Source organism: Protobothrops mucrosquamatus, unplaced genomic scaffold, assembly GCF_001527695.2.
Source record: "Protobothrops mucrosquamatus isolate PMUCROS unplaced genomic scaffold, P.Mucros_1.0 scaffold235, whole genome shotgun sequence".
Lineage (NCBI taxonomy): Eukaryota > Metazoa > Chordata > Lepidosauria > Squamata > Viperidae > Protobothrops > Protobothrops mucrosquamatus.
Genome location: NW_015386586.1, coordinates 1255047 through 1268252, shown reverse-complemented (window position 1 = coordinate 1268252; position 13206 = coordinate 1255047). Strand labels below are relative to the sequence as shown.

The window sequence follows — 13206 nt, the reverse complement described above, 5'->3', positions numbered from 1 at the left end:
GGGAGGAGGGAGGAGGAGGAGGAGGAGGAGGAAGATGAAGAGGAGGAAGAGGACTGTGGGGTCCTTGGTGCTCTCTGAGCTGGGTGGTTTTCTTGCAGGCGTTTTGTAATGTAACTAGGGAACATCATCAGTGATAGAAGGAAGGAAGGAAGGAAGGAAGGAAGGAAGGAAGGAAGGAAGGAGGGAGGGAGGGAGGGAGGGAGGGAGGGAGGAGGAGGAGGAGGAGGAGGAGAGAAGGAGGAGGACGATAACGATGACTGTAGGGTCCTTGGTGCTCTCTGACCTTAGTGATTTTCTTGCAGATGTTTCATGACCCAACTAGGGAACATCATCCAGCTAGGAGATGAGAAGGAGGAGGAGGAGGACGACGATGACTCTGGGATCTTTGAGAAGACCCCTTCTTGGGGGGGGGGCATGACAAAACTCACTGATTGTCCAAGAATGAGAGGTCTTCTTCTGCCAGTTGATCGTCCTGCATCTCACTGACTTTGGCTTCTTTGGCCACTGCTAAAGGTAGGGATTCCGCTGGGTTGTGTAAGCCATCAGCACCTAGAAGGACGTGCAATTGAATGGTTAAATTGTCTACACACTGTTCACCAATTATTAAGTGATTTATGTTTTTTTTTTAAATCAATAAAATATATTACAAAAAAAAAGAAGTTGTGTGGACTTCAACTCCCAGAATTCCCCTAGCCAGAAGTGTTGGCTGGGGAATTCTGGGAGTTGAAGTCCACACAACTTCAAGGGGTCAAGGTTGAGGATCACCACCTTAATCTTTTGACACAGAGAGTCAATTTCAGGCTGGGAACTTCAGGATTGGACAACTTAACAACTTGGAGACTTCTTCTGGGGTTTTTGATCCTGATTAGTGAGAACCAACCACGTCTATCCTAGAACCAAGCCCTTTGGATCACCCATGTTTTCAACCTGCAAGTTCCCATTCTCACAACCTCTTCTCACCAAGATTGTCCCGCAAGGCGCTGGCTTCTGCGTGGAGGTCAAAATGGTGATTGGGGACCAACTTGAGTCTCATTCGGGAATAGGTCTCCACGTTGGACAGCTTCCAGCGGATCCCAGGTGGATTCCTGGATGGAGACAAGCGAGAGGATGGGGGTTTTTTGGGGCAGAAAACATACTCAATTCATGAATCTCTACAGGCTAATGGTTAAATTAGTAACATTATTATCAATTTTATTTTTATTAAATTTTTTATAATTTTTAAAATAATTTTATAATTAAAATTTAACTTTAGTACAATTTAGGAACTTTAGGAAATTTTAGAAAAGTAATTACTTCTATTAATTTTATAAAATTAATTTACAATTTTATAAAAAAAAATGTTTTATGAAACATTATCATCCTCACCCCCGTGATAAAAATTAAAGTAAAATTTAATTTTAATTTTTTTTTTAAAAAAAATAATCTTATAAAAGTTGTAGTGGATTATCTGTAAATAAAATTAAATTCAAGAAAAGGCAAAAAAAAAAAAAAAAGGGGGAGAATCCACCCTTTCCCAGAGCCCATGTAACAGCTTTCGGGGGGCTTCTGACAGACTGAAGGGCTGGGGGGGCTGCAAGGAAGATTCCCCCCCCCCACTTACCGATCAGCCCAGGCCGAGCGTTGTGAAGTCAACAACCGTTGCAAAGCCCGCCATTGCTTTAAGACCGTGTTGTGGTGATGGTTGAGCTGCTTCAGCATATTTGTGTGTCGGATGTTTTCGTACTTGGCCCGTTTCATTACAGGCTCCAGGATCAGATCCTGAGAAAAAGCAAGATGGGAACGGGTGCAAATGCAGATAATCCTTGACTTACAACAGGGATCCACTGAGATATACCACAGGTGGACATAGGAACAGGTAAAAAATCAGGACGGGGGGGAAGATTGACCCTTGAAACTTTTCAATCTTGTTGGGACTGTCTGTCTTGCCGCACGTGAGACAAAAAGAAAGCGAAGGTTCTAAATTTGATAAACCTATCGGAAAACAGGATAGTAGAAACATTAATAATAATTAATAATGATAGAAACCTTCAGCTCCCATTGCCGAAGTTGAAGGTGATAGCTGGGCCTGAAGACTCTTCTCCAGATTTTTACAGATGGTCCTTGATTTACAACCATTCATTTAGTGACCGTTTGAAGGCACTGAACAAATTTACTTAGGAGCGTTTCTCGCACTTATGACTATTGCAGCACCCCATGGGTCGCGTGATCCAAATTAAGATGTTTGGTAACTGACTCGTATTTATGACGGTCGCAGTGTCCGGGGTCACGTAATCCCGCTTTACGACCTTATGACCAGCAAAGTCAACGGGGAAGCCGGATTCACTTAACAACCGTGTAACTAATTTAACAGTTGCAGTGATTCACTTAACAACGGTGGCTTAGCAACAGAAATTTGGCTGCCGCCAAACCACTCACCTACCTACCTGTCCACTACCTGCACACCTAACCAGCCACCTGCCCACCTACCTATTTACAACCTAGCCCACCTACCTGCACACTTGCACCCCTTCCCGCCTAACCACCCACCTGCCCGTCTACCTGCACATCTATCCACTATCTATAGACCTGCTGCCTAACCACCCACCTGCCCACCTACCTATTTACCTCACCCACCTACCTGCACACCTGACCAACTAACCACCCACCTGACCATCTTCACACCTGCCTGCCTACACCTACCTGCCTACTTACCTAGTTACACATCTGCCTACCTAATCATCCATTTGACCACGTACCTACATACCTGCTCACTTAACTACCCACCTGCCCACCTACCTAGACAATTGCCTAACCATCCACCTGTCTACCAACCGATCCACCTGCCTACCTACATATTTGACCACCTAACCACCTACCTGCCAATGTACTATATACCTGCCCACCTACCCACCCGTCTGTCACCTTTCTTTGTACCTGCCCATCTAACAGCCCACCTGCCCATCTTCCCACACCTGCCTGCCCACCTACCTGGAACTTCCTTCGGCTCTCGGCTTTCTCCTTCTCCCTCCGTTGATTGCTGCTCATCAAGGCGTCGTAGCAGGAGTTCCAGAAATTCGACATGTGGTCGTGGCTCTTGGCAAACGTGTCCATTTCAAACTGGGCCATGGTGGGCTGTACCTGGGAGGGAGACACAGCCGGAAATGTCACTAAGCAGGACAGTGAGAGGACACAAAGGGGCAGGTAAAACCCAACGTTTTGAAAACGGAAGGTTCTGGAGGACAGCCACAGGTTGCTAAAGGAACGGCCGTCGGTTGAGCATTACCTGTACACGGAAGAAGGTCCACAGGTATTGAGTGCAGGACAGGAGTTGGACCAGAAGTACAGGCCCCACAGAGGGGAGGGAGGGAGGGAGGGAGGAGGAGGACTGTGGGGTCTTTGGTGCTCTCTGAGTTTGGTTATTTTCTTGCAGACATTTCATGGCCCACCTAGCTAACATCATCAATGCTAGAAGAGAGTGGGGACTGTGGAGAGGAGGAGGAGGAGGAGGAGGAGGAGGAGGAGGAGGAGGAGGAGGAGAAGAACTGTGCGGTCTTTGGTGGTCTCTGGGCTTGGTTATTTTCTCGCAGACGTTTCATGGCCCAGCTAGCTAACATCATCAGTGCTAGAAGAGAGTGGGTTTCTACCTTCTAGCACTAGCGATGGTATCTAGTTGGGTCATGAAACATCTATTCTACAGCAAAGCTCAGAGAGGACCAATGGCCCCACAACTGGATGCTGTCAAGCAGAGGTTGGAGAGTCACCTCTTGAAGGTGGTTTAATCTGGATTCGTGGCCCGAACCCAGGTGTTGCACCAGGTGGCTTGGAAGTTCTCCTTCCCCTTTAGACCTGCTCTATAACCTCAGCCACTTTGATAAGGGCAAGAAAGTCAGACTGTGGGTGCCCCATTAGAGGAGGCTTTTAAGAAGAGATTGGACGGTGAGTTGTGTGAAATAATATAGGGTCTCCTGCTTGAGCAGGGGGTCGGACTAGAAGACCTCCAAGGTCCCTTCCACGTCTGCTCTTCTCAAAGTTGCAAAAAAGAAGAAGAAAGAATGGCGGTGTAGGGAGAGAGTTACTCCTAAGGGTCTTCTTCCATCGCCTTAGGATCTTGGCCAGGTAGACTTACGTGCTTCTCGATGAAGCTCAGCCACTCTGGGTGGGTGCAGAAGACCTGGAAGTCTTCGTAAAACGTGGGGCTGCCGTTGGTCGGCGGCAGAGACGGCAGGAAGTGCTGGAGCTGCAAAGTGTCGTAGCACTGGTCCATCAGAGTCCGGATGATGGGCACCAGCCAGGAGAAAGTCTCCGACTTGGTGTGCAGAGAAGCCCGGAGTGGGGTCTCCAGTTTGCCCAGGAGATAACAGGCTTGCTCCTTCCTGGGGGCCGAAGCTGTCTGGAGAAGACCGTGGAGCTTGACGTAGGCCAAGGACTGCAGCTGGAAAGAGGAAGGAAGAAGGCAGTTGAGGAAGGAGAACCTAAGGCGTAAATCTGTCCTGCACTGTGGGAAGAAAGAGATCCAGAAAGGAGGCAGAACAGAGCTCTCCAGAGCCACCTGCAGCTATACCCACACGTGGCAGAGCTTGGAGATCTGCGGCATTTCGGAGATATCAAATCTGGCAGATCCTGGGCATCGGTGCATGCTTTGGAGTCAGCAAAGGCCTATGCATCTGCTCTTGATCAATTCTGGCAGTCGAGAGGAGGGATCAAGTGGGGAATTAGCTTAGACCAGACATGTCGAACACAAGGCCTGGGGGCCGGATGCGGCCCGCGAAGTGGTTTCGTGTGGCCCGTGAAGCCATCCTGGAAACAGTGAGGGAACGGCCCCTGCTGCCTTGGCCCTGGCCCAGGCTAGCCGGGAGCCAATGTACAATGTTGTGGTGGCCATCTATGCTGAAACGCATTCAGTCTTAGCTCCACAAGGCCGTCCAGAAACAGCGAGGAACCAGCCCCTGCCGTGTCAGCCCTGCCCCCTGGGTGCATGCTGGGGAGGTGTCACCCTTTGTGAGGAATGAAGAAATGCACCATGCCTTGGCGCTTGCCCTGGTCTCACCCCCTTCTGCCAGAGACTCCCAGATCTGTCCCACTCCTGCCCAGACCCCCACAGACACCCTTGACGTGAACGATGTAGAGCTGGCCACGCCCACCCAGTAGGCCACACCCACTCCATCCACGCCCACCCAGTAGGCCGCACCCACCCTGGCCACCCCCCCAGGGCAACCGCAATGCTGATGTGGTCCTCAATGAAATTGAGTTTGACACCCCTGGCTTAGACTCATTATGTAAACACAAGCGGGCAAGGCCCGACTCCCTAAATCAGATGTCTCCAATCTTGGTAATTTTAAGACTTATGGACTTCAACTCCCAGAATTCCTCAGCTGGGGAATTCTGGGAGTTGAAACCCACAAAGTTGGCAAGTTTGGAGACCCCTGACCTACAATAAATGCCCGTGAACCTTACCAAGACTGGTCGTTCCCAGGCAAAAGCTGCCTGTCTGGGGAGATTCCTGTATTACAGGCTGAAAACAATGAAGTAGCTAGTTTTGGATTCTATGCGTGCAAGTCTATGCAAAGCACCTGGCAGTCCTGCTGGATTTGCTGATTTCAAAACAGGCGGATGTCCAAGATCTGGAGGAACCGCTAATTCTAAAACGTGCCTTCCCTTGTGTCTGTGCATTCACAGACTGCAAGGACTCAAGAACCTGGTGTCAGGGATCAGGGGTGCCCCTAGACAGGGACAGGGTACCGGTGTCAGATCATCCTGGAATAGGTCTATCTGTGTGGTCATTAAGAGCTGACCCTAACTTCCTGGTGCATAATCAATGTGGGAAGACAAACCTGGGCTTGTCCATATGTGGGAACAGACTGCGTAGAAATTTGGAGACTCACCTGTATGTCTTCCAGCATGATGTATCCAATCAGCACCCGCAGGCCGATTTGGGCCATCTCCTTCAAGTCCGAAGTGCCGTTTGCCAAGTGGTACCAGACCCCCAACTTGTCTAGCAGGCTGTTGGCACCCTCATAAATCTAGGGCGAAAGATGAGAAGACCAATGAGTCAAAGGAAAAATCCCTTGTTGTTCCCTTCCCATGTACAATCCACGTTTCTCTTTTGGACAGAAGGAGACAATCAATGGAAGGACTCTTTAGCCCGTGTTCTACATCTGGTCTCTCTCTACCTCTCTCTCCCACCCCTTCTCATGGGGGGGTGTCCTTCTCCATTGGACTCTAAGGTCAACCTCCTAAACCTCATGGCAGGATCCAGGACTCAGATGGTACTCAATGTATGATGACAACTGACCCCAACTTTTGCGTTGCTAAGCGAGACAGTTGATGAGAGACAGTTGCCCCATTTTACGACCTTTCTTGTCACAGTTGTTAAATGAATCACTGCAGTTAGTAACACGGTTGCTAAATGGATCTGGCTTTTCCATTGTCAGAAGGTCACAAAAGTGATCACGTGGCCTCGGGGCGCTGCAACCGTCATAAATATGAACCAGTTGCTAAGCATCCTAATTCTGATCACATGACCACGGGGATGCTGTGATGGTCAGCTGTGAAAAACGGTCATAGTTTTTTTCCCCAATGTCACTATAACTTTGAACGGTCACTAAATGAATGGTTGTAAGGCAAGGACTATTTATAGTTGAATGGCAAGAATTAGGAATTCCGAATTCCTAGGCAAAATTTTGAGAACCGAGGTAGGCCCCCTCCAGTTCTCTTTAATTAGGGGATTTGTTAAATCGTCAAGATCCCCTTAAAGCTTTTAAATCTGGAACGTTTGCAAGATGGGCTGTTTTGTTACGGCCTCTAACAATCTTTCTCATCTGCTGAAATTTTCTTTCCAATCAAAGAGAACATTTGTAGTTCAAGGTTGAATTGTTGAAATGATCAGTGCGACCATAGTGTACTGCTTATATGCGGTAGCCTATAAGAGGTTTTTCTCCTTGATCAGGACATTGTTTTCTGCCCGATGGTTTGTCGGCTGCCAATCCCTGCTTATCTAGAGAGGATGTGTTCCTTTTGGTTTCCTTCTTCGCTTTTTTTAAAATTGTCTTTATTTTTGAATGGAAGCAATAGAAGTAAACCACCTTTACACACCGTATTAGAGATAAAGCACATTCACACACAGAATTCAATTTTGCAAAAACCTGTGATTGCAAATAAACATATGTACGATACACATCATTCAAAAGAGACAATAAGCAGCACTGATGATGTTACCTAGTTGGGTGATGAAATGTTTGCAAGAAAACAACCAAACTCAGAGAACACCATCCTCCTCCTCCTCCTCCTCCTCTTCTCCACAAGCCCCACTCCCTTCTAACACTGATGATGTTACCTAGTTGGGTCATGAAATGTCTGCACAAAAACCACCAAGCTCAGAGAACACCAAGGACCCCTCTGTTCTTCTCCTCCTCCTCCTCCCCTCCTCCTCCTCCTTCTCCTCCTCTCTTTTTTTTCCTCTCAACAAACCCTTCTAGCACTGATGACGCTCCCACGCAGCTCAAAGGCCTCCAAAGCCTTCCTCCTCAGCCTCAGCACAATCCCTCCCACCGAGGGTCACGGTCCACGGGCTCCCAATCCCCTACCTTCTCACTCCACAGGACCTGGTTGTTGTGACCTTCTGAGAACAGGAAGTCCTGGAGGAGATGGAGCAGTTTCAAGGCGTTCTGGGTGAGGCTCGGCAGCAGGACTGGGGTCGTCTCCTTCAGGTCCGTCAAGGCTGATTCCATCATCATCTCCAGGAGGCTGCGGGGGGGGGGGCAGAAATGAGAGGTGGGAGAGGGGAGCAGGATGCTTTAGTTGATGTTGAGAGAAGGCACAGGCTGAAAATGGGTGATGGGAAGAGATCGGACGGAAGGCCACTTCCCGTTCTGTTTATGTTCCTGTGGCTATGTCTTAAAACACAGCCAAGTTCATGCAGGAACATCTCATGTGTGAAAATGAAGCCATCAAACACACACACACACACACACACACACACACACACACACACACACACACAATCAGTCACACATACGAGAAATGAGTTCTTGGCTATCTCCATCATTTCCTTGGTCTTCTAAGATCATCGATCCCTTTCTCTCCACCCCTATCTCTGATCCAAAGTCCTCTCCTTCTTCAAAATCCATCTCTTCTGCAGAGGGATGGGCAAATATTTTGGAAGGGGGCAGGCTGAGCTTCTTTTAAATATATAGTTTGGTTTCTAAGACCCCCCCCCCAGGGATGGGGCCAAGGCTTTCAGTGGGGAGGGCGGGCAATTGGGTCTTAAAAGAGCAAAATGGGACCCAAATTTGTGATCTGGGGTCCTTCGAGAGTAAGCTTTGCCCCATCTGCGGATCTGCTTGAGCAGATCTGCCAAAGGGGCCCTGGAGGAAGCTATGGGACCCACAAGCTGTCTAGCCTTGCTTTGATACAATATTATCTAATGCAAGGTCTCTAGAAGGTCCAGTCTTCTGAGGCTCTCCTTGCCTTGTAGACAAAGCCCAATGAACTCTACTCTGCTGAAGATCTGAAGATTGATATTCTGACATAAGAGAATATTTGTAGCTCAGGATAGGACTGGGGAGACTTCGGTGCTCTCCGAGGTTGGTGGTTTTCTTGCAAATGTTTTACGACCCAACTAAGTAACGTCATCAATGCTAGAAGGGAAGGGAGGGTTTTCCCCTCTGTTTATACACAGTTTCTTCTAGCCCTGATGATATTACCTTAAATAAAACAACCAAGCTCAGAGAGCATTAAGGACCCCACATTTCTTTTCCTCCTCCTCCTCCTCCTCCTTGCAAACCCCCCTCCCTTCTAGCACTGATTATGTTTCCTAGTTGGGTCATGAAACGTCTGCAAGAAAACCACCAAGCTCAGAGAGCACCAAGGACCCCTCTCCTCTTCCTTCCTTCCTTCCTTCCTTCCTTCCTTCCTTCCTTCCTTCCTTCCTTCCTTCCTTCCTTTTCTCCTCCTCCTCCTCCTCCTCCTCCCTTCTAGCACTGATGACGTTCCCAAGTTTGGGTCATGAAATGTCTGCAAGAAAACTACCCAGCTCAGAGAGCACCAAGGACGCTGCCCTTCTCTTCCTTCCTTCCTTCCTTCCTTCCTTCCTTCCTTCCTTCCTTCCTTCCTTCCTTCCTTCCTTCCTTCCTTCCTTCCTTCCTTCTCCTCCTCCTCCTCCTCTTGCTCTTCCCTGCAAACCCCACTCCCAGTATGAAGGACAGTGGATCCACCCAGGGTTTATCAGAAGAAGACCCTGGGGGCTTCCACTGGCCACTCTCCACCGTGCTCCCTCCTCTTACCTGCGCTTGATCTCATCCGGAGGGCGGACCAGCTCACAGGCTGAGCCCAGTTTGGTGAGGACCGAGAAGACCTGTCCACGCTCTTTCCACGCCACGTCGTCCCAGCCCTCCACGCCCCGCCAGGTGACCGAGAAGATGATGTTGGTCAACAAGTTGCAGAGTTCTTCCTCTGGAGTTTGCTGGGAGTGGGAAGGCAATGAGGGGACAGTGGCACAGGGTTTGGGGGTTGTGGTCCCCAAAACTGCTCCAGGACAGGTGGAGACACAAAGGTTGCACCTGCCTCCACCCGCCTCATCCTGAACAAAAGCTGTCCTTTGCAACACAACTGTGATAGATACCACAACCCTAACTTGCCTGCATTTTTTCTCTTCCACAATGGCTTGCTTCTATCTTTCTTCCCCCCTATCAATCAATCAATCCATCCATCCATCCATCCATCCATCCATCCATCCATCCANCTATCTATTTACCTACCTACCTACCTACCAACCTACCTATCCATCTACCCTCCATCCATCTATCTAGTCTGTGTCTATCATCTATTTACCTACCTACCTACCTACCTACCTACCTACCTACATCTATCTATCTATCTATCTATCTATCTATCTATCTATCTATCTATCTATCTATCTATCTATCTATCTATCTATCTATCTATCTATCTATCTATCTCCTGTCTATCATCTATTTACCTACCTACCTACCTACCTATCCATCCATCCATCCATCCATCCATCCATCCATCCATCCATCCATCCATCCATCCATCCATCTATCACCTGTCTGTCTATCATCTATACCTACCTACCTTAGTGACCATTCAAAGTTACAATGGCACCGAAAAAAGTGACATGACCTTTTTTTCACACTTACCACTGTTGCAGCACCCCATGGTCATGTGACCACAATTGAGCCCAAAATGTCTGTCGCTAAGCGAGACATTTGTTTAAGTGAGTTTTGCCCCATTTTACGACCTTCCTTGCCACAGCTGTTATGTGGATCGCTGCAGTTGTTAAGCTAGTCACACCGTTGTTAAGCGAATCCGACTTCCCCGTTGAGTTTGCTTATCAGAAGGTCGCAAAAGGGGATCACGTGACCCCGGGAGACACTGCAACTGTCATAAATACGAGTCAGTTGCCAAGCATCTCAATTTTGATCACATGACCATGGGGGATGCTGCAACGGTCGTAAGTGTGAAAAACCAGTCATAAGTGTGAAAAACGATCATATCTCACTTTTTCTGGTGCCATTGTAACTGTGAACGGTCACTAAATGAACTGTTGTAAGCCGAGAACTCCCTGTTTAAAAATAATGACCATGCAGTGGCAAAAAAAAGGAGTCCACTGCAAGGAGAATGCACAAAATTCTGGATCAAAAAACTGAGGCGAAACTTCCAAGGAAGATGTTAACAACAACAACAAAGTTGGAAGGGACCTTGGAGGTCATCTAGTCCAACCCCCTGTGCTCAGGCAGGAAACCCTATACCGTTTCGGACAAATGACAAACTCACCTGAGGATTGCTGGTGTTGGAGATGCTGTCGCTCGGCAGGGTCTCCTGGTAGCTCGTCTCGTCCAGCACGTTGGACAAGCTGGAGCTTTTTCGAGCTCTGGACCCCGGGAAGGGCTTGAAGTTCTCCAGAGGGGACGGTGTCCCGGGAAGGCTGAGCGGGGTCTGGTTTCCACTTTCCATGGTGGCCGCTGAGCTGCTGCTGCCCAAATCCAAGCCGAGGTCAAACGGGGAAATGGAGAAAGGCGAGAGCGGGTGGTAGACCCGGTCAGCTGGGCCCCCTGGGTGGACCTCTCCTGGGCCAGGGAGGTCCATGATGTTGGAGGAGGAGGAATGGCTGGCGAGCTCTAAGGAGTCGAAGGATTTGAAGGCGTAAGACTGGAAGACTTTGTTCTTCTGGTTGGTGGGAGACATGGACAGGTCCAAGAAGCCTTCTGACAGCTCGTGGTCAGACGCTTCGTAGCCCAGGGGGAGAAAGACATCCAAATCTGGCAGCTCAGAGGTCAAAGGGCTAGTGGAGCCCACCAGCTCTTTCCCTTTCTCCATGCTGGACTGCTCTGAGTTGGCCGAGTTCGACAAGCTGTGTTGGCGAGACTCGTAGGACTCCTTGACGTAGAGCTTGGTGAGGGTGTCCTGCCAGCCCGCCAGCTTGGCCAGTTGCTTCACCATGTCGTGCTGTGAGTAAATTAGGTGGAAGAGCTGGAGAGGGAGAGAAACAGGAAGGCAATGTGAGGCATGAACAACCAGATCCACATGCCTAGAAGTTCAACTCTTTACTTTATTGTTTTCTGCTTATAGTACAGGAATCTCCCCAGCATTTGCCTGGAAACGAACAGATAAGGCTCAAAGGCATTCAGGGAAGATTGTGTTAATGCAATGAATCTTAAGGTAATTCATCACTTGGAGGAGGAGGAGGAGGAGGAGGAGGAGGAAGGACTGGGGGGGGTGTCCATGGTGCTCTCTGAGCTTGGTGGTTTTCTTGCAGACATTTCATGACCCAACTAGGTAACATCATCAGTGCTAGAAGGGACGGGGTTTATGAAGAGAGAGGAGGAGGAGCAGGAGGAGGACGACGACTGTGGGGTCCTTGGTGCTCTCTGAGTCTTCTGCCTCTCTCTTCCTCCTCTTCCTCTTCCTCCTCCTCCTCATCTCTGCAAACAACCAAGCTCAGAGAGCACCAAGGACTCTACAGTCCTCCTCCTCTTCCCTTCTAGCACTGATGATGTTCCCTAGTTGGGTAAAGAAATGTCTGCAAAGAAACCACCCAGCTCAGTGAGCACCAGGGACCCTTCAAAACCACTTCCTGTTTCACTCTAGTTGTACAAAGGTGTTCCTAGTCCGACATACCTTCCTGCAGATGTCCAGTCTGACCGTCAGATCTGCCCGGTGAGAGAGGTAAACAACAGCCATCAAATCCTTGTAGTTCGGGGAATCTGAGAATAAGAAAGCAAAGACCAAAATGGCTTTATGCTTGTGTCCAAACCAATGAAGGCTACATGCTTGAGCTCTCTTGCACACGTTCTCACAAACAAGAAAAACAGTGAGAGTTATTACAATGAACACGGAAATCCCAAATGGATGTTATCCTACAGATAAAAGGCTGAACAGGTAGTTTCTTGTGGGTCTATGACAGTGTTTCTCAACCTTGACAATTTTAAGGCATGTGGACTTCAACTCCCAGAATTCCACAGCCAGCATTGCTGGCTGTGGAATTCTGGGAGTTGAAGTCCACATGCCTTAAAATTGTCAAGGTTGAGAAACACTGGTCTATGACAATTTATCACAGCGAACTTGCCATGGTCAACGTGCTGTGGAACAAAAGTGACACTAACATCAAAGAAATGATAGAGAAAAAAAAACCCAATAAAAAAAGGATGCAAAACGAAGGACGGAATGAAATGTGAATGGCAAAAATTAAAATAATTTTTAATTTATCTATATAAATAAAAATGTAAATGTCCGTTTGTTCAAAATCTTAAATCTCCGAAAGTTCTTCAGCGATTGCTTTAAAATTTTGACACAACGTTGCATTCGAATACGCGCGTGTTTTTATATACCTATATGATATAGATGTCACACCTGTGACAGGTAAAAACATGCTTTTTTAAAAAAACAGCGCCATCTGTTGGACGTAAAAGCAACACTTTCTTTTCCATTTAACCAGACTGAGCCACAGCAACGCGTGGCCGGGTACAGCTAGTTTTAAATAATTAAATAGAATTGTTAAATTGTCCCTCAGTTAGTTGCCCCACGGTGAGTTGGCTGTGGTGAGTTGTCCCATTCCCGTTTCTTGCAAACTCAACAATCCACAGTGGCAGATGTGAAGCAGCTGGTTCGTACAATATGCTAAGCTCCAGTTAACCAGACACAAACTTGCTGGTCTGTAGTCTTTGATGAATATAATATATCAGTGTTTTCAACCATGACTACTTGAAG

General features: G+C 48.1%; 1 protein-coding gene across 1 annotated transcript in view; it reads right to left on the bottom strand.

Moving 5' to 3' along the window:
• The window catches only part of NBEAL2 (neurobeachin like 2), a 116385-nt gene that overhangs the window by 19852 nt on the left and 83327 nt on the right, over nt 1–13206 (bottom strand). Inside the window, 12 exon segments of the mRNA XM_029283799.1 lie at nt 429–549; nt 961–1085; nt 1601–1758; nt 2968–3117; nt 4106–4411; nt 5862–5999; nt 7563–7722; nt 9261–9439; nt 10774–11084; nt 11087–11166; nt 11375–11469; nt 12118–12203. Of these exon segments, the coding sequence (XP_029139632.1) occupies nt 429–549; nt 961–1085; nt 1601–1758; nt 2968–3117; nt 4106–4411; nt 5862–5999; nt 7563–7722; nt 9261–9439; nt 10774–11084; nt 11087–11166; nt 11375–11469; nt 12118–12203 (1909 nt within the window).